Source organism: Adiantum capillus-veneris, chromosome 3 (genome assembly GCF_014529385.1).
Source record: "Adiantum capillus-veneris isolate H3 chromosome 3, ASM1452938v2, whole genome shotgun sequence".
Classification (NCBI taxonomy): domain Eukaryota; kingdom Viridiplantae; phylum Streptophyta; class Polypodiopsida; order Polypodiales; family Pteridaceae; genus Adiantum; species Adiantum capillus-veneris.
This window is the reverse complement of record NC_140933.1, coordinates 50,065,027-50,086,638: the sequence shown is the minus strand read 5'-3', so window position 1 is coordinate 50,086,638 and position 21,612 is coordinate 50,065,027. Positions and strand designations below refer to the sequence as shown.

Below are 21,612 nucleotides of genomic sequence, written 5' to 3'. Positions count from 1 at the left end.
TTGAGAAAGCATAGTTCAACATCATTGGGTGTGCATATGCAATTCTTTTTTTTTCAGCTTAGTACATGCAGTTTCCTTTTACAATTTTCAGTGTTTTCTCTCACCAAGATAGTGAATGGTCTTGTGGTGGGCAACCTGCAGTAGGGCTATACTGTCACTTGCACAAGATAGACTGTTAGTTACTATTGGTATGGATTTCGCACCGGTTTAATAAATGGTTGTCACTCTTCTTTTTACCTTTGGGATCTTCTTCTTGGCCGTTGGATGGGCCTGATTCTGAGCTCGAATCCGAATCCAAATCGTGTGTAGACGCCCTGTAGCCATAGTTTTTTCATGCGGCAACCATGCGTCTCACTCGAGCGGGTATGGAAGCCCGATATAAGCCCGATTCAGACCCCCCGAAGATTCCATACGTGGAATACAATACTGCACTAAAAAATTAGTGTATATATATATATCTCATAACAAATAGCAATTAAAATTAAAACACTAAACTCTAGAGAGTAGCCCAAAGCCACATAATGCATTAAAACATCATAGAAACTTGAAAATGTAGAATCTAGCTAAATCAAGGAGTCGGGAGCCGAGAAACAGATCAAGATCTCTGATCAATAGATACATCAAATGATCAATGAATCATGATCATACTAGATGGCAAAATATGGAGCCTCCAAAACCAACAAGACTGTGTACTGAGTACTCAAAAATTCAAATGACAAAACATAAATAGAGCCTAGAGGGTGGAGTCCAGCCGCTCCATGCTAAATAGTGAATCCAAAACATAAGTAGACTGTAGAGCTAAGAGGAGTTAGGACCGAGGCTAGAGCAAAATGCAATGAGCTCTAACTCTCATCAAAGGCCACCTCCTCATCATCATCCTCATCATCACCCTCATCATCCTCATCCTCATCCTCATCCTCATCCTCATCCCAAGCCTCATCCTCAGCAACAGAGCATGAAGTCCCAATATCACTGGGCATGCTAATCGGAAGAGACTCCATAACATCAGCAGTGCTCTGTGCAATAGCCTCCTGAATCTCCTGCAACTCAAGCAAGCGATCCTCATCCTTCTCTTTGTTAAGTATCTCCAATGTCACCTCCATTCTCTCATAGCCGCGCTCTTTGATCTTGCATAAGAGCCTCAAGTTGGTGTGTATGTAGACAAGCTTCTCGGTATGAGCAGGAAGTAACCTATTTCTTCTCTTGGTGTGAATGAGAGAGAAGGTGCTCCAATTTCTTTCACATGGAGAGGCACGTGTCCCTTGAGAAAGCACCTTAAGTGCAAGAGTCTGCAATGTGGGCGTGCAAGCCCCAAAAGTCTCCCACCATTTTACACCCTCTTGCATTCTCTTTGGATCCTTTGCAATAGGATGAGCAAATGACTTTCTTTCAGTGAGGAAAGTGTCCAACTCATCAATGAGGGTACCCTGCATGGTCAAATCACCCTTGGTATACCTGTCCAAAAATGTCATCCACCCGTCATGAACCTCACTATCATTGAATTGCCCTCTTCCTCGCCATATAGGATGCAACAAGTATCCCACAGCATGCAATGGTGTGTGCATCATATTCCATCTATCAACGCATAGGTCCTTGATCTCTTGCATCCTTGCCGCATCAATACCTTGCATGTTTTGAATTTGCTCAACCATGCGATCCGTAAGCTCATACACAAGCCCCATGGTGGCTCCTTCCCTATCAGCCAAACGAAGCATCTTCAAGATGGGAGCACAAATCTTCAAAATCAACTTGGCCTCTTGCCAAAAGGATGCATTAAACACAATGTCCGAGACCACTATGGCCTTTGCAGTCCTGGATGCCTTCATTTTCACAAATTTTGCATCAATCATAAGCCTACGCACACCTTGCATACATCTCTCATCCACAAGACTAGCCAACATGATGAAGTAGTAGGCAAATCGAGTGGCCGATGGCTTCAACAATTCCTTCTTGCTAAGCATTCGAAACAATGCCAAGACAGTGGACTTACTTGTGACAAATGTGACAACCTTTGTTGCATCTTCAAGAATTTTTGCAATCCAAGGGAGCTTCCCAATATCCTCAAACAAGAGGTCCAAGCAATGGCATGCACACCTCGTGAAAAAAATGTGTTTCCATTTCTCTTCCACCATTTGCCAGGCCCCAACACAATTAGTTGCATTGTCCATGCATACCTGCACAACATTGGAGGGTCCTACCCCAATAATCACATCCTTAAGCTGCTTGAAAATAAATTCTGATGTCTTTGTCTCCCCAGATGTGTCCACAGATTTCAAAAACACAGAACCATGTATAGAGCATGCAAGAAAGTTAATAATAGACCTGCGTCTAGTGTCAGACCATCCATCACATACAATTGTGCATCCATGTTTTTTCCATTTCTCGCGCACAACCATGATCTCATGACCAATGCATTTGACCTCATCATTTAACTCTGTGGTGCGCAAAGCATTGTATGTGGGAGGCACATACGATGGACCAACTTGTCCAATTGCCTTGACCATTTCCAAAAAGAAAGGACTCCGCACTTTCCATTCAGGAATGTCCTCTGCATAAAAAAACATGCACAAGGCTTGATCTGCTTGCTTGCGTGCTTGCAAGCTAAATGCACTTGCCAAGGGCCCTTGTGCAACCTTCCTCTTCTTGCTCGAGGACCCCACATTTGATTTGGAAGCCGAAGTCCCAATGGCACTTACATGAGCACTCCCTGATGCATGTGTACTCATTGAGCCTGAGGCAGAGGCATTAGCTCCCAAATCATCCACCAAGGCATCTACAAATGCATTTTGGGTCCTTCCCATCATTCTGTACATCTGCATGCAATCTTGTGACCACCTCTTTGACGTCCTCTGGCACCAGTCCACATGGGCCTACACCATAGCCAGAGAGGGGCAATAAATGTGCACGAATACGGGAGGGACCGCCGTCCCAAGTATGCCCACAATACTTGCATTTACATGTAAATTTCCCTTTCTTTTGAGGCTTCAATTGTTCTACATACTGCCATTCGGGACGCTTCACTCGGCCCATATGGATTTTGCAAACTTGCAAGGTGCACACTACAAAGTTGCAAACCTTGACAAAGTGGAGGCCTCATGAGTAACGGACGGCGTAGGTGAAGAATCAGCCGCACGCGGGAGAGTGTGTGGGCACTGGGTAGGGCTCTCGGCTCGCGGTCTCGAGTCCTCTCGGCTCTCAAGCTTTGATGGGGGCTCTCTCTGCACAAACGGGATGGCTGCAGGTTTTTCACAATTCGCGCAGAGGCGTTTTGGGCCACATTTGACAAATCAGGGGTCTTTTTGCCAGCGCGTCAAAAATCCCCCGCTCGCGTCCGAAAAACTGAACCATGCGGCAACCATGCGCACACGCGTGAGGAAGCCCGATTGGGCAATCGGACGCGCCTGGAAAAAACTATGCCTGTAGCTTTCGTCACTAGATGCACTCGAAGTCATGTCTGCAACGCCATGGCTGCTGTGGTTGGATTCTTCTTCATCTACACAACTAATATGTCTTTCAGCAGGGGCAAGCCTCTTTCTCAAGGCTTCCCTGCTTGACTGCCTGCTGCTACCTACCATAGTGACATAGTGACACAAACCCACTGCAGACTGTGGTATACCATACACACTATAAACTCACTGACAAATTGGTGTACAGGAGACGGCGTTGAGACTGGTATACCGAACACACTGTAAACTCACTGGCAGATTGATGTACAAGAGGCGGCATTGAGACCACAAAATCTTACATACAACACTTACAGATACTATCAAAATCCCACATTAGCTTACATGGAGAGCTCTGCGGATGCTGTCGTGCTCCAAGATCCTGTACAGGGTCCTCTGGAGAAGGGTGGAGGAGAACGCTAGAGAATCCTAGGAACGTTGATATAGCCTAAAGACGTTCGAGAAGGTGAGATGGGGTGGGTAGGGACGAGAGGTTGTGGGTAGGTGGGAGTGGGTGAGAAGGGGTTGGTAGGGGCGAGGGGGGTGGGTAGGGGCGAGGGGGTGGGTAGCGAGCGGGGGGAGAGGTGGGATACGGCTTTGAGAAAGAGAGATCTGGTCAAGCACACAGAACAAGAGATCAAATGCGTAGCTCTCAAATAGGAGATCAAAGTCGTAGCTCTTCGTGCTCAGTGTATGCCCATAGGGTACTCAAAACCTTGTAGTGGCTTTTGAATTTTTTTTTGGATGTTGCTAATCAGGTCAAATGTTGAAAGAAACAATCGCTTTCTTCCTTGAAAGCATGGTGTGCAAGCCGTTCAATCATTGATTTACTAGAAGTTTGCAAGCCAATCTTTTGCAAACTCTAACTTGACTCTACTGACAATATGAAATAGGCTAGTATTATCTCAAAGGAAGGGTAGACTAAACTGCGAGACACATGAAATTGGAAAGTTTGGGCAGTTTGCCTAAGGCATTGACATGATTTCGAGGTTTAAGAAAGAGTGTACATGAAAAGCAAAAGGTAAATACAAGAGCTTAGAAAACCAACTCACATTATCAATAGAGCAATGGAAATCACAATAAGATAGAAAATGAATATGCGCTATCATCAAGATCAATCAAGGCAATACAAGAACTTATAAAGGAGAACACTGTGGTTACAAATAGTCAGAGATGAAAGCGAGGAGAAGAATACTTGGTGACACAAGATCGACACATGGATTTCTTGGCGTAGAGCAGATTGAATTGGAAGAATGGGGATCCTTCAAATATAAAGTTCCTTATAAGGAGGAGAATTGTCTGTTGACCTATGTGAGTTTGAGTGTTAATAGCGCTTTACTCTAGATCCATTCGCAAGTAGCAAAGGAATACCGTCTAGAGTGTCTAACTGCATCGCTCCCTGTGGTAAAATTTCTTGCACTTTGTATGGCCCTTGCCAGGCGGGACCAGCTTCTTTCCTTTTTTTTGATAGTGTGCTTGATAGAGTAGCACCAAGGACCCTTGCATGATTTTCGGCCTGCAAAGATGACGATCATGCCACGCTTTGCGGCGGAGCTGCTGTGCTTGGAGAGTATTGGAAGCTAACAATCTGCTTTCTTCAAGCATGGAGAGATGAGAGAAGTGTGCAGATTCCACACCACAATCAACACGAAAATTGCCTACCTTAGGAGAGTTTGAGTTGAATTCGAAAGGGGCAATGGCTTCTAGTCTGAAGGCTAGTTGAAAAGGGGTGTGATTGGTCATTGCTTTGAAAGAAGTGTGATATACCTAGATAGTGTGGTGGATTGCCTGAGCCCATGACGTTGGATGCCCTCAACCTAGGGAAGGCGAACCACGACAAAATCCAAGCTGAATGTGAAGTCGTGTACCTACAGAGGCACCTTGTCTACTATGTCCAAGCGGTAGACAGCCCTCTGGTGAGCCAAAGTCAGTGTGAATGGGGCGGGCCTACTACCTAGTAGGCTAGAGACCCAATGCCAGCATAGTGAATGTCATATGCACCATCCACGATTACACCTAAGAATTGGCGCCCTAGAATAGACACCATCAGACGAGGACTTCTGTAATTAGTGGGGGTGCAGTGGGATCCGGATAGGAGATCATGTAGAACTCTGAGGACTACAATGGGAGGTGCCCGCCACTGGACCGTGCACTGAGGTACAGAGATTGAATGATTGCAAGGGTGTCACTTCAAAGATTTGCATCTAACCGGAGCATGTCGTAGAGTGACACTTGCTAAAAGGTATTCTTCAAGATAGTCTCTGTTGTAGGTTTTCTCTTTGGATCATGGCATTCTCCGGTGCCTTGATCTGTCGCAAGTCAGCCACCACTACTTCTAATAAGGCCCCATCAATATTAGAGAGCATAGAGGTAGGTCGGCTTTTGGCACTAATGGATGGCTTGTCAGCTACTGGAGGTGGACTAAGTTGTGAAACTAGGGATGGAAGAGTTGGACCTTCTGGAAGACTGAGGCCCAGGGCTGCCCTCTGTGCCCGACTGAGGACACCAATGGGCTCCTCCACCTGCTGCAGCTTTTTCTGAGGGGCAACCACATGAGTAGCAGGTGATGACTGAGGGATGGTGCTCATGGCTAACGAGTTGATCTTTGGAAGCATGAACTCTGGTTGGTTTCCACCTGGGCTCGAAGACGGGGGCGCCCGTTGTTTGGGACAATCCTTACTGCAATGATCCTTAGCCTCAAGGCAATGACGGAAAGGATGAGACCCTTCAAGTAGGGGACGTTTGCTTTGGTAATGCCCATATTCCGCCCATGTGTAGCACAAAATGCGCCGATTAGACGGGCGTGTCGGGGGACGAGGTGGTCCCGCAATCACTTTAGGTAGCAGCAATCTGTCTTCATGTCCAGATTTTTCACAGAGGTGGCAATAGGCCCGAAGGGAGCATTCGTGTGGAGGATGCCCTAGAGAGCGACATGAGCTACACCAGACCACAACCTTAGACTCCTGCTGAGCCCTGAGCTCTTCTAGATTGGGTCCAAAGCCTCTTGATGTGGAGGCTTCTCCTGTTGAACAGAAAAGGATCTCTCCTCTTGCAGAGCTCGTTGTAACTTCAGTGCTTCTAGTTCCCTGCGTAAAGAAATCAAGGGGTCAGATGGACTTTTCAAGAGTACTCAGGTAGTCTCTACCTAAGGAGGGTCGTTGAATAACTTCCTTGCCCCTTCTATCCTAGTAGCAACAGTGAAACTCCTCTAGAGTGGCTTCAGGTTGGAGACTCCCTCAGAGTTTTTGCTGAGAAGTCTTAGGGAGAGCCTTCTCCACCCATTTTTTGACCATGTATTCCCGTGGTTGCTGCAGAAGCTTGGCGACCAGAGACTTTGTTCTGATCATGAGTTTTGGAAAAGTGTCATTTGGTTGGAGCACTAGGTTTGCCAACTCATCCAGAACCTTCTCTTGAAAGTCACCTGCTCTGAAAGCTTCACAGATTTGTCGCCTTAGTGTTGCCCAAGTAATTGGTTCTCAGCAAACCAGCTGTACCATTTATCTGCTAAACCATCCAAGGTTGACAGAAAGAGCACTAGGTAGGCGTCTTCTCCAATGAGGCCACGACCCCTGAAGTGATACAAATCTCCTAGCATGGTCGTTTGCATCCTCTGTGGAGAGTCCTTTGAAAGTTGGAAACTTTATGTTCACCTTAGCTAGAACGCTTGCCAGCTCCTCCATGGTTGCATATTGCTAAAGAGCTTAGGAGCCTGTTGCTCAAGAGCTCACAGTAACACACTTAGTGGGAAGTGTACTAGGGAAGGTGACTTGGGAGGTGAAGAACTGGTTGAGGGAGTGGAGGTAGATGCTTGGGAGGTAGGGATAGTGGGGCTGGTGGTTTTCTACTCGGCACGAAAGGTTGGCGCTTTCTGTGGTAGTAGAGGGCTCAATAGTGGGTTTTGTCGATCTTTAGACTGCCTTGTATGGGTCATGCAGTAGTAACAAACACACCCAAGCTCTAGGCGCGAGGACCTTTGAACTTGTTGGATAGTCTAGACCCACTGGACCTGACTCGACTAGACCAAGCTAGACCACTCCGGCTGGACAAGGGCAATAGAGACTAGACCAGCTAGACTAGGCTGAATGAGGCGAAGATGGACTAGACCAAGCTAGACGAGGATGAAGTTGGTCTAGACCAGGCTGGACCACATCAACAGACTAGACGAGGCGAGGGCTGAACCAGCTAGTTGCTCAACTATTTAGGCTTAGTGGAGTGGAGTGAGACTTCAGTTAGGTCTCAGTGGGCGGGCCAAAAATGAAAGCACATGACTGCAATATGCGTGAAACCTCACTCCAACATAAAGTAAACACAACATTGCAATGGAACGAGAAACTCAAGACACATTAATAGACTCAGAACACCATGGAACTCAACTAACTCATGGAACCAGTACGGACTCTAGATGGCAGCACACTCAGCTCGAAGCCCAGGACTCACAGGTACAATGGGGGTGTCGAGGCTCCAATGTGCAGGGACAGTGTAGAAGTGGGGTGCTGGGACACAAGACACAAGACTCAATACGCTAGATCATGGAAAGTAGATAAAACATATGACGACTAGAACCTAACGAAGCTCATATATACAATCATAAAAGAGCCACCAAGGCTAGCAAAATATTCCAATCGAGATACATCTATCTGCAAACTGTGGTGGTGGTGATCTGGCCATGGTGTCCACTAGACCACCACCCGTATCAATGCCACGTCACTGCCCAAGCGAGAGTCCGTCCAGTGTGAACTCCATACTAGTTGTAACAAATTGCTTGACTTGTGTAAGTAACACTATAGCCCTGCTACAGTCTCGCTTGCGCAGTGATATAGGTGGTGGTCTAGTGGATACCGTGGCTAGATCACCACCACCACAGTTTTGAGATAGATGTAGCTGGACTTGGATAGTTTGCTAGCCGTTGGTGGTTCTTTATAATTGTATATATGTGTGATTGGTTCTAGTCGTCGTAGACTTCATCTACTTTTTGTGATCTAGTCGTCGTAGACTTCATCTACTTGCTATGGTCTAGCATCTTGAGTCTTGTGTCTTGTGTCCAACACCGCACTTCTGCACTCTCCGTGCACATTGGAGCCTTGACACCTCCATTGTACCTGTGAGTCCTGGGCTTGGAGCTGAGTGTGCTGCCAGCTAGAGTCTGTATTGGTTCCATGAGTTAGTCAAGTTCCATGGTGTTTTCAGTCTATTGTTGTGTCTTGAGTTTCTCGTTCCATTGTTGTGTTTTGTTTTCGTTCTGTTAGAGTGAGGTTTTACGCATATTGCACTGAGGAGCACCCACAGTAGAGAGAAGGACACACTTTTCTTGCTACAATGAGACTACGTCCTCAACCTGTTTCCACTCAACTTTTAAACCTTGTTGTGTGTTCTTGTCTTCTGACAGTAGCTCTTAACTTTTCTTGAAGCTCGGCTCTCGTAGCTTGAAGAAACAATTCAATCTTTTCACTATCCAAAGTGCCTCGTTGTGTTCATGATAGTTGAGAATAGTGCGCTCAAATTCCTTCAACAGTTAAGTGATAGAAAGCCCTTCTTTCAGCTTTGAGACCACTCTAAGAAAGTTCGTTTTGTAACCCTCTCAGAGTCTTCCATGAAGTATTCTTCCTTTTTGAATCGCTCCCAATCTCTTCCATGCTGCTCCTTAATTCCCCTTACATGCTCTCTAATCTCAAGAATCACAAACTACAACAAGCTCGAAAGTTCCAATCATCTCTGCCTCTGGTACTCGTTGTAACTCTATCTACTTCACTTAACCACGAAAATACTTTGTGGCATCTTTCCGCTTAAATTAATCCATTTTATTCACAATATACTGAAGGGCTTTGGTTGTTGACATCTCCCTTCTTTCTGCAGCATGTTGTTGTACCCTAAACATAGCAAATGCTTGGAACATTTGCATTGTACCTTGGTCAAAAAGCTTACCCTGTTGCTCTTGTTGCTTCATAGCTTTAAAGCCTTATATTGAGACCTTTGAAAGAGCTCTTGAACCCTCACCCTAGCTTGCTTCATGTCGGGTTCACCAAAACTGTATCAAGAAGTACGCAATGCAGCTAGGAAAGCGTCGGGCGTGGGAGCAAAATCAAGTGAATCATGCAAAAGACACACTCGAAAAGAAAAAAACTCCAACCATAAAAGCCTCACTCTAGAAAACAACCAAGATCAACTCAAAACTCTCGTGTCTGTGAAGATTTGATGTAGCCTCGCTCTTAATTGCACATATATAGTGCTCTTTTGCCATGTCATGGAAGCTTCAAAACCTCATTACACAAGTCAAATGGTTGTTTGAGGAGATTAAACCCTAATTGGTGGCCTCACAGCCTTGAACATACGATGGAAAGCATAGCACTACACTAGCACCCTCCCTTACAATGGCTAGATATCGAACAGAGGTCATTTTTGGCTCTATGAACTCTCCCCCAGCTTGAGCAAGGACGGCACCGCCGTTGATGTGGCATTTTGAGCTATTTCTTGTTATTTTTAGGCTAATTTTGATCATTTTGTGGCCGTTTTTATCCCAAAAATGCTCTTCTTTGTCCGTAAAAAGCTCAAACGAGCTAGGAAAATTTCCTAAATTTGTGGAGAGTCCCTTTGGACTCAAATTACTTGTTGAACCTCATTTTTCCACTTGGCAAGCACTTGGGACACATCTTTCACGAATGAAACTTTCTATTTTTGGCCGAGATCGCCTGCATTGAACATTCGAGGCAAAACGAGTGTGCCATCTCAATGCACATGACATATGTACATTTGTAAACCAAATTAGACATATTTCGTTGTGAGAAAACACGCCATAGTGCCATGTCCACGGCCTCACTTCCCTGGTAAGGTATAAACATAACTACGACCTTGGCACCCAGCAAAAGACCATGAACAATGAGCGCCCCTAGCAGTGCCCAATTTTGATGTGAACATGGTCAATGATCCCAAGTTCACCGACAAAGGTAGGCAAATTGCCTGACTTTGATGGGCACAATCAACGATCTCAAGCCTCCCAACGCAAGAGGTAGGCAAAGTAATAATCGACCAAGCATACTTGGCACACACAGATTGTCTCCCCCCAACCAGGCCAAAGGAAAATATAAGAGAAGCCACCGAATTTGGCCTATATAGGAGCTCCAAATAATCCAGGAACAGGTGTACCACACAGTCGCCAAAGTACTTTGGTGGCCCCCCCTATCCTCCTGGCCAAAGAGATACAAGGTGAGTTTCAGTAGAGGCACAATCTGCTGCTCTCATGTCAAATCAATACCAACTTGACACCCTATATAATGCATAGGATTCTAAGGAGAAAACCTCCAAAAGTCATCACCTAGGGACCATTTACGTACGGAGGGATCTCTTGGTCAATGCTCTTCATTATCACATTAGATATCAAACAGGTACTGAACTACGCAACAAAGGATCTTAAACCTTGAGATTAATATCAAATTAGAAGTATGTCCAGACCTGAGTTAAGTAGAAAGTATGGACACTTTAGTAGTACAAATCAAAACTAGATTCTGTGAGGAGGATGTATGGAGAATCTTGTTGAAAAGTTTCTTCATCTATGATACTTTTTGAGCCAATTCAAAACTTCTCTTGTGCATTCCACAACTCAAAAAGGATCAAAGGAGATAAAATAATTGAAGCGACAAACCCTAAATCTAACCAGCTTGCACCACTTGATCAGTGCATTGATGCTCCACAAAAATTCTCTAGAGCCTGCTGGCCCTGCTGAAGATTGGCCTCGTGGCCCCCAAATACAAACCTATATCACTTGCAAATTCAGCATCAAAAGCCGAAGAATATATCAGAATTTCCTTTGTTTATGAAAAGAAGTACACAGCCCACGCAGTGGGAAAGTAGCACCATCTCCACTAGAAGTTGAGGATTTTGCATGTGTTAGTGACATTTTTGGACAATAGATGATTGTGTAGAGGCCAACTATTGGCAAACCAACAAAACTACTTGATGATGTAATTACATGCTTTTCAGAAGTGAGCCTTCTGTAGCTTCTTGAAATGTGCAGACCATCAAATAGGTGCAATTAAAGCCAGATAATTGACTCTTATTAGGAATGTGCTAGGTTTTTCTTGTATTCAGGAAGTTTTGTTCTGAAAACAACATCATTATACAGGAAAATTACTATTTTCTTATTTTAACCAGTGTATTTGAAACAGTTTTATCATCAATCGAGGGTATAGAGTTGGCATCATCTTCAATAAGCAAATGTGAGTGCTTAACACAATAATCAGGCTTTTCCTGTGTACTTTTTATTTTCCTTGGTAATAGTTTTTCTTGTTCTGCAGCTACTGTAATAGTCATCTCCATTGCTATTCTTGTGGCAATTTTTCTAACCCAAAGGATTGGTACAGCTGGTGTCAGCTTCCTTTTTTCTCCAATCATGTCTGTATGGCTTCTGACAACAGCTCTTATTGGTATATTCAATATTCAGCACCATTACCCAGGAATTTTCAAGGCCTGTTCACCACATTACATCATTGCTTTATTCTCAAAGAATGGAAAGCAAGGCTGGAGTATGCTAGGTGGCACAGTTCTATGCGTAACAGGTATTGCTACTTTCCAGTACGTGCGAAGCACTTGCTTGAGAAAAGGCCAGCAAAAGGATGATTTTGCTTGCTAGCTCATGAGGTTAAAATTATAAGGGCAGTCAACATATTAGGTGTTAATGAAATGCTCGTGAAATGTGAGAATTGGGATAACTAGAAGGATTCAACAAACTAGTAGAGGAAGAGGAGAGTAATGAGTATCATAGAATGTGTTTAAATTTTTAATAGCAGGTAGTGGACGTCATGAACTTGTTTGTTAGCTGTCATCTTGAATCTTTTGTCGTCTGATAGGTGCTGAGGCAATGTTTGCAGACTTAGGGCACTTTAACAAGCGTTCTATCCAAGTAAATTCTTGATAAAAAGATCTTCCAGCCAAAAAACCTAGTTAATTACGTAGCACACTTCCTTACTCACTTTCATTAATTGTTCATCGAGCCTTGTTTGTTCAATTTCGTGTATGTGGGTTGCTATGTTGCAAATTAATTTCTTGTTGGTTTATTCAAATCACATGATGATGCAGGTGGCATTTTCTACTTTTGTTTACCCCAGTGTGATATTGCAATATGCTGGCCAATCTGCCTACTTGATAAAGCATCCTGATGATCACAAAAATGCTTTCTATAAGAGCCTTCCGAAGCCTGTTTTTTGGCCCATGTTTGTAATTGCCACTCTAGCTGCAATAGTTGCAAGTCAAGGCTTAATATCAGCCAGCTTCTCCACTGTCAGGCAGTCAGTATCCCTTCACTATTTTCCCAGAGTTAAAATGGTGCACACGTCCCAGTCAACAGAAGGTCAAATTTACTCTCCTGAAGTCAATTATATTCTTATGCTTCTTTGTATTGCTGTTACCATCGGCTTTCAAGAATCATCAACAATTGGAAATGCCTTCGGTAATCATTAGCACTTCTTTCCTCACCACTAGCGTGCATGTGACACGCATGCTATACCTTAATGAATGTGAGGCTTTATGGGCTATCCATAGTGTTAACCTATTCTTATCATATTCATGTTGATCACTCTTTGATGTGCTAGTGATAATTTGTTATTCCTTTGCATGTTAAAAAGATTGTTCTTGTTTGTGCGTGCGCGCTTTTTTTTTTTTTTAAGAGGGTTGGGGGGGGGGGACGATTAGATCAGTGGTATGCCCTTAGCATGCAACAATATGATGAGTTTGTATGCGAGATGAGCATAGACCACACCTTGTTGTTGTTTGATCATGCCTCTCATTTGATGACCTTGCACTCTAGGCGACTGTTTTGCGATTAGCTTCTCCTAGAGAAAGTCTGCTACACATCAATAAGGCCTATCTTTTACAGGGGGCGTTCCGCAAGATGATATATGATGTTATTCCCCCATTGGTCGCCCAAATGCATCTTGATCTTGATATTGCTTGGTATTGTTTCATCATGCGTGTGCAATGTGAGATTCAGGATTATGGCAAGCACTATATGCTTGAGTTACGCGGGGATGTTGAGGATGCCAAATATGTCTATCAAGAGCTCCAACTTTTGGCTGATAAGGGCCCATTATCAGAATGCGAATCGACAACACTTTGTTAGGTGTATGTCTGTAACACAATGATAAACGCAAACTAGATAAATGGCAAATTCAGACTCGATATCGAGCGTTTGTGGATAAGGGATGTACCTTCAAACAGTTTTTTAAGCACTACACCATTCAAGGGCCTCTCAAACCATCAAGAGGGTTTTGCTCTGGCCGGGCTCTTGGATAGCCTCAAAACATGAGCTTGATGATGCCATAGCTTCACACTTTGAGAATGTATTTGTTGCTCCTTCTCCGGCTTGTGCTGAAACTCATCATGCGCGACAACTTTTGTTATCTACGGTGCATTCAATACTCTCGCCTCAAGATGCACAAGCAATGGAGGTGGATTTTATTGAAAATGAATTGCACTCAATGTTACTTGTTCTCGGCAGATGGTGTTCCCCTCATTGGGATGGGCTCACTGCAGTATTTTTTCTCTCCTTTTGGGAGCCCTTAAAAGATCCTTTACTCTACATGATGAATGTTGCATTGACTAAGTAGAACTTGCCATTACCTTGGAAAGAAGGCTTGCTGAAAGTATTACCTAAACAAGCGCTTTGTGAGCAGTTCTCTCATTGGCGGCCGATCACTCTTATGCCGGTCATATACAAGATCTTGGCCAAAATTATTGTTCATCGCATCAAGGTGCCTCTTCTTGCGGGTATCCATACGGCTTAGTATGGCTTCATCCCTCGTCGCCAAATCATGGATAAGTTGGCTAATGTCTTAATTGGAATGGAATATGCCAAATATACCCAGTTAGCCAATGTTAATGTTTCTTGTATGCTCATAGTACCCTTGTTAAAGGTGAGTTGACTGACCCTTGGCCACTTGGATGCTCTGTCACGCAAGGTTGCTCCCCCAGTGCTTTATTGTATGCTATTGCCATTCACCCCTTGTTGTTGCGTTTGGATCACTTGACTTCGCTTGGTCATCTTCACGAGTTGCAATTACCCTTTGGAAATGACTTTATTGGGTAGGCTTATGCTGATGACTCATTGATCATGCCTCACAACTATTAAGATGACATGTGAGAGATTATGCAGGCATTGGATACATTTGGGCTTGCGGTTGGCCTGATGGTCAATTTTCGAAAATCCAAACTCCTGCCTCTTAACGCACGTGACTGGCATCATCTTTTGTGACCTGGAGATATTCTTGATCCACATGTGATTGTTAGACACTTGCGGTATCCTATTGGCTGGAAGGTAACTAATGCTCAGCATAGAGAACGCGCGCGCGCTCGCTGCTGCTGTGCACCCACCCTCGCTGCACCATCGCCACCCCCCCCCCCCCCCCTTGCTACCCGCTGCCCTCCCTCGCGCTGCCCTCAGCCCCCGCTCGCCTGTCCCCTTCCGCCTGCCCTCAGCCCCCGGTGGCCCCCCCTCGCGCTACCCTGTCCTAGCCCGTCCGCCCGTCCTCAGCCCCTGCTACCGCCGCACGCCCTCAACCCCAGCTCTCTCGCCGCTGGCCCGCTTGCCCCAGCCCGCTTTATCAACCCCCCCCCCCCCCCCCCCCCCCCCCCGACTCGGCCCGTTCGCCCGTCAATTTGGGCACTCCACCTCAGTTACTCCCTACAGATTCGGCACTTTCGGCATTTGTTTCAACTCCTTGGAGCAGTGTTGGCGCGCCCTTTTGCAGCACCCTCCCGTCGTCCTCTTCTTACGCCACAGCAGTAGACACAAATGGAGGCTCCAGCTTCGCCACAGAGAGACTCGCCAGAAGCCCCCTCGCCCGACCCCGTTGAGCCCACCATTCGACTTGCTCTCTCGCCTACAGAGCAAACGAGCCTTGCCGCCGAGGTAGAGCGATTGCAGGCGACCTCAGTCATCTGCAAGATTCTCGGCACCCGACCTAGCAGAGGAGAGCTGCGAGACCTTCTCCAGGCTCGCCTTCTCGCAAAGGTGGGAAAGATTTTTGATGTCCAGATTCTCAGACAGGGGTACTATCAGATCGAGTTTGAGTCCTCTGAGATGGCGTCCAAGGTCATAGCTATGAGTCCACTGGCCATCCGAGCCTCACGTGCCCACTTTCGACAGTGGCGACATGGTTTTGACCCAACTTCGGATGTTCTAGTAGAGGAGGTAGACATTCCCATCTCAGTCTGCTTTCCGGGTTTACGGAGAGAGTACCTACCACTTCTTTCCAGGATCGGTTCTGCCATTGGGACTGTCCTGGAGACACCTCGCACGGCAGCATCAGTAGCTGCCAAGGCGGCTTGCATTCCCTCAGTTCAAGTTTTGGTCAGAGATACCCACACTCTCCCGAAGGTTATCCTTTTACCTCGGGTGAGTGGGGGTTGGTTTCGACAGTGTGGAGTACTCGAGCCTCCCAAACCAGTGCTTCATTTGCCGACAGATGGGCCATCTAGCGAAGGCCTGTCCACGGAGGAGGCCGCGATGTGCACCACAGCCTCAGCCCCAGCCTGCCAGGGCTGGCCCGCAGCCACAGCCAACGGCACAGCGTACAGATGCAGAGCCACCCTCCGAGCCTGGGGCTCCAACGAAGGAGGGGTGGCAGCAGGCCCGTGGCCGCCGACGCCAGGGGCCACAGCGTCAACCTGGCACTCAGAGTGGCCCTCAGATGCCTACTCGGCAGCAGTGGGTTCCCACGGGGAACCGTTTTGGTCCTCTCGAGTAGGAGGAGATCCCTACGCTAGCCTCCACCTCCGCTTCTCCCTCGACAGCCGCTCCCCCCCCCAGAGTTCCCTCCCTTTGCCTCATCCTCCCCGCCTTCTGCTCCCGTCACCTCTCCACCTCGCCCCTCTACCTCTGTCGCCCCATCCCGCCCCTCTTCTCCTCCACTCTCCCTAGCTCCCTCTCCCCCCCCCCTCCTGCTCCAGTTCCTCAGTCGGCTCAGGAGACTGGTCCCTCTCCGGCGGCTAGGAGATCTCTTGGCAACGCCTTTGCCACGAGTCGCCTAGCGCGAGAGGGTCAGCCCTTCTTGCGGCCCCCTCTGCAGATTCAGACATCCTCCCTTGCAGCCATCCCTCGTGGACTCACGAGCATTGACATCAGACGCCGCTGGGACTTCTTCGACTACGGGTTCACTCGTTTTCTCGGCGATTCCGCAGCAGACCATGAGGCAGCCTGTTTCAGGGTCCATATTTTGTTCCTCGCCGCTAGGGGACAGAGGCCCCGGACTCAGCAGTTGGTTTCTCCTATGTTATGCTTGACCATTTGCTTGGGGGTGCTAGGGTGTAGATTTGTTATGGATTACCATGAACTCATCTAAAAGATATTCTATCACCACATCGAGGAAATGCGATCCACGATCACTAACAAGCTCAATAAGAAGTCCGTATCTAGTAAAGATGCATTCATATAGGAATGATGTCATTGTTCGTGCATCGTTATTCTTGGTGGTTGGTGCCTCATATCGCTTGGTTAAGTAATATGTTGCCAGAATAATATATTGTGATTGAGTTTTGTAAGTTGGTGGCTATATTGGACCTACAAAGTCTATACACCATTTAGCAAATGCGCATGATCCCATCATAGATCACAGTGGCATGTTACCCATTCTCATTGGCACATCCTTCCCCCTGTGTGGTAGGGCCGATACAGAGTGGTCCCTTGACTCAGTGGTGGGATGGTTACATACACAGGTCTTAGAGTTCTCTCACCACATGGGAGAACTTGGAGTTACAGATATGCTGTAGACTTTGTGGCCATTGGCCAAGTTTGCGGTGACACCCCCAAACTCAGCAGGATGTAGGCACATTGTGGTGTACTTCTTTGTTGATACGCAGTGTTTGCCTTGCTATGTATACATTCATGAGGACTCCTGGACAGAGGAGGTTGCGTTACGTACAGCTCGCTCTCCTTGGGCTTGGGCTAGGCACTCACTGCAGTCACGCCTATCTAGAGGACGCTCGGATGTGGATTACTCCCCATCCAAACCTACCTCGAAGATAGCCTTTCTTGCTGCTGCAGCAGCATCTGTTCTCTCTCGCTCCCCATGAGGATCGTCTCATGGAACGTGCAGGAACTAGGTGGGCCCCAATTTCAGCGACAGCGGGGCCGATTGCGTCAAGAGCTTGAGCGTTGCCTTGTGGGAGGAGAGATTGATCTCCTCATGCTTCAGGAGCACCATCTGTGTGAGAGCCGCATTCGGCGTTGTGGTCAGATTTTGCGTGGACATTATGATACCTTTTGGTCAGTTGCTTTTGGACGTGGAGGCATCCAGGGAGGGGTATGTATGACTATTGTGGACTCACTGCAGAGCAGGCCATTGTGGGCAGAGGGATTATTGTGCTAGGCAGGGCTCAGTGGATTACTATGCAGGTTCAGGGTGACCTTGTGGGCTTCCTGAACATCTATGCGCCCAATGTGGCGAGTGCTCGTGCAGAGTTTTGGTCATAGATTGTTGAGTCTTTGCCGCAGGCCGATCATTGGTGTATAGGAGGGGACTTCAACATGTTGGAGGACCCTTCTGACAGGATTGGTGGCAGCCATGCTACTGTGCATGGAGTCGAGTTGGCAGCTTGGGAGAGGTTTTGTATGACTTTGAGGGTTTCGGATACATAGCAGCACTCTGGTTTTGTGAGGCCCCCAAACAGTCTTACCTTCTCTAGATCGGACCACAGAGTGGGAGGAGTGAATCTATCGCGCATAGATCGCTTCTACACTAGTGACCACTTCAGTGATATGGGGGGTTCCGTGGGCATCCTGGCAGGGACTTCCTTCTCGGACCATGCACCAGTGATCCTCATAGTGGCAGACAGGCAGAGGAGTGGGAGCACGATGCTCCGCATCCCAGAGAGGGTCTTGTTGGACTCAGCACTCAGAGAGAGGGTAGAGGCTCTCTGGACAGAGGGCATGGACAGACAGGATTCACCAGTAGACAGAGTGGCCTCAGGCCTAACTCAGCTTAGCTACTTTTTTCTTCAGGAGTCTTTGGCTCGCCGGGCTGCAGCGAGAGAGACGGAGCAGCATCTCAGACGGGGCATTGCTTCACTACAGAGGATGCATGAGCAGCATCCAGACAGTCCATGGTTGGAGGAGCAGTTACAACAGGCTCGACAGGAGCTTGCTAGCACAGAGGAGAGGCGTCATGAGTTTGCCTTCCACCGACAGGCATCTCAGTGGACTCAAGTGGGTTCGGACAGGTGGCATTTGCTTTAGAAATGACCATATTCCCTGCATCTGTAGCACAAAATGGGCCGATTCAATGGGCGAGTTGAAGGGCGAGGTGGTTCTTGCTCCTGGTGCATGGAGTTGGAGGTGGAGGCATAGAAGCTTTGAGGTGATGAGGAAGCATGGGTATGATAAAAACTCTGAGAGGGAAAAGTGCTCTGCATACCTTGCGTAGGAGGGGCTGTCAGCAAAGGTGGCATCTGGTTTGGATGGCCATAGGGGGAAACCATGTTGGATGCAGGTGGTGGCCCTTGTTGAAGAGTAGGACAAAGAATTTGTTGTATTTGTCGCAATCCCTTGAGGTAGTAGCAATCCTTGTCCTCGTGTCCAGACTTTTCATAGAAGTGGCAGTACACCCGAAGGGGGCATTCATGTGGAGGGTGCCTTGGAAAGCGGCATGAGCTACACCAAACCATAGCCTTAGTCTCTTCCTGAGACTTGATCTCTTCTAGCTCGTGCTTGATCTGTTCCAATGCCTCGTGATGTGGAGGCTTCTCCTGTCTAAGAGAGAAGGACCTCTTCTCTCATGATGTAAAGAAATTAACGGATCAGAAGGACTTTCCAAAAACATTGAGGAGGTCTCTACCTAAGGGGAGTAGGTGAACAGCTTCCTAGCTCCTTCTATTCTAGTAGCAGCCGCAACAAACTACTCCAAGGTGGCATCGGGTCGGAGATTCTCTCTCAGTTTTTGTTGAGAAGTCTTTGGAAGAGCCTTCTCTACCCATTTCTTGACCATGAACTCACCTGGTGGCTGAGGAAGCTTGGCGACCAGAGACTTTGTTCTAATCATGAGTTTTGCGAAAGTCTCTTTGGGCTGAAGCGGCAGGTTGGCCAACTCATCTAGAACCTTTTCTTGAAAATTGCCTGGTCTGAAAGGTTCACAAAACTGTTGTCGTAACGTGGCCCAAGTAGTAAAGTGGTTCTCTACAAACTTACTATACCACTTGTCTGCTAAGCCATCCAAGGTAGATCGGAAGAGTACTAAGTAGACATCTTCTCGGTTGAGCCCACGACCTCTGTAGAGAGAAACAAACCTCCGGGCATGGTCGTCAGCATCCTCTGTGGAGAGACCCTTGAAAGTCGAAAACTTAATATTCACCTTAGCCAGAACACTTGTGAGCTCTTCCATGGCTATCTAGACGTGTAGGAGCTTGTTGCACCAAAGCTTGCTGTAACACAGTGGGTGAGAAGTTTATTGATGGGGGTGACTTGGGAGGTGTAGAACTGGTTGAGGGAGAAGGTAGGGTAATGGGAATGGTGGACTTCTGCTTGGCACGAAGGGTTGACGCTTCCTGTGGTAGTACTTCAAAGGACTTAGTAGTGGGCTTTGTCACTCTTTTGACTGTCTTGTATGTGTCATGCAGTCACCAAAAACCCACCCAAGCTTTGAGCATTGAACATAGACCTTTACCTCGCACTGGTCCAGACTCCACTCGACCAGGGCGAGTGACTAGACGTCTTGGCTAGTCCTGGACGAGAGAGGACTAGACTGAGCCTACTCCTGGCTAGACCTGGACGAGAGAGGACTAGACCCAGCCTAGAGACTACTAGACCAGGACGAGAGACTTAGACCAAGACGAGAGACTAGACTAGCTAGTCTAGTATTGAGCTATACAGACCAAGCTGGACTACTCTAGCCCAGACCAACATAGGCGAGAGCTTAGACGAGCTAGCTCCTAGACCTCAGTGGAGTGAAACTTCAGTTGAGGTCCAACCGGGCGTGCCAAAAATGAGAGCACCTGTAGCAGAGATAATGTGTCGTGCCCTCTATAGTGGGTGCTCCTCAGTGCAATGTGTGTGATATCTCACTCCACAGAATGAAAACACAGAAGACAAGAACAACAAATCAAGAAAAACAGAGCAACAACAGTATGACTCAGCAGATGAACAGCACGAACATGGACAAACTCTTGCATGGCAGCACACTCAGCTCCACCGCAGATCTCATAGGTACAGTGGGGTGTCGAGGCTCAACTGTGCAAGGATGGTACAGACGTGCTGTGTACAACTCTAATGAGAGACTCTAGATGACGGACCACACAAAAGTAGATGATGCATACGTACGACTGGAACCAACCACTCATATGTATCTCCTAAGAGCTACCAACAGCTGGCAGATATCTCAATCCAGCTAAGCCTATCTCCTAACTGAGGTGGTGGTGAGTTGGCCACAGTGTCCACTGGACCACCATCCGTAACATTTTCCACGTGTCGCAGCCCAAGCGAGAGTTCGCCGAGTGTGAACTCAAGCCCAACTGCAACTAACTACTTGTCCCATGCCAGTGACATTGTAGCCCTGCTACATCTAGTCTACAAACGAGATGCAGTGCTCTGAAGGCACACCACTATATCTCCGAACCTCTATCTCCAATTGGTGTGAAGAGGTCCGTATCTTACCAATAACAGATTTCACCCCATGTGAGAGATGCATATCCATACATCTAGGGCAAATGATAAATCCATCCTCAATAGTACAAAGAAGAGCTTCCCGTAGAAAGACATCTTCATATCCAACTTTCGTGTAGGTGTAAGCCATGTCTTGTTAATATCAAGCTACGTAATTTCCTGCGTGATGAGTTGGCTGATCTCAGATCGGCTCAAGGTGAGAGGAGGAGCCTCAAGTGAGTACTCAAGTGGTGGTAGTCTATCCATACTAAATCCATGTAGGTCAAACCATGTTGATGTATGTGCATACCATCATGTAGTGTCCACTTTTCTGCTAGTTGTCTAGTGGACTCTAGAGCTATCAGAGCATACCTGTGTGTCGGAGCTCCCGTAAGCTTTGCATAAATAATACCATCTAGTGAGCGCCTCCATCATGACAAGTGTGCCACTAGTCGACTCTAAGAATCCCATGTGGGATGGAGCCTTTACTCCGGATCATCCTTCATAGCAAAGTCACCAAGGGTCTCTTCATCGATCTTCATTTGTCATACG

The 21,612-nt window shown here is 47.0% G+C and overlaps 1 protein-coding gene and 1 pseudogene across 3 annotated transcripts in view; one reads left to right on the top strand and one right to left on the bottom strand.

Moving 5' to 3' along the window:
* Positions 1-21,612, top strand: part of LOC147460895 (putative potassium transporter 17) — a 129,329-nt gene that overhangs the window by 58,450 nt on the left and 49,267 nt on the right. For 2 of the 3 annotated variants that reach the window (XM_086508594.1, XM_086508592.1), the window contains 4 exons: positions 11,603-11,653; positions 11,732-11,992; positions 12,284-12,336; positions 12,513-12,882. In XM_086508594.1, the coding sequence (XP_086364720.1) occupies positions 11,603-11,653; positions 11,732-11,992; positions 12,284-12,336; positions 12,513-12,882 (735 nt within the window). The remainder of the gene's footprint in view (positions 1-11,602; positions 11,654-11,731; positions 11,993-12,283; positions 12,337-12,512; positions 12,883-21,612) is intronic. The other variant, XM_086508595.1, reaches the window with a different exon arrangement.
* On the bottom strand, positions 843-3,030 carry LOC147460897 (uncharacterized; annotated as a pseudogene).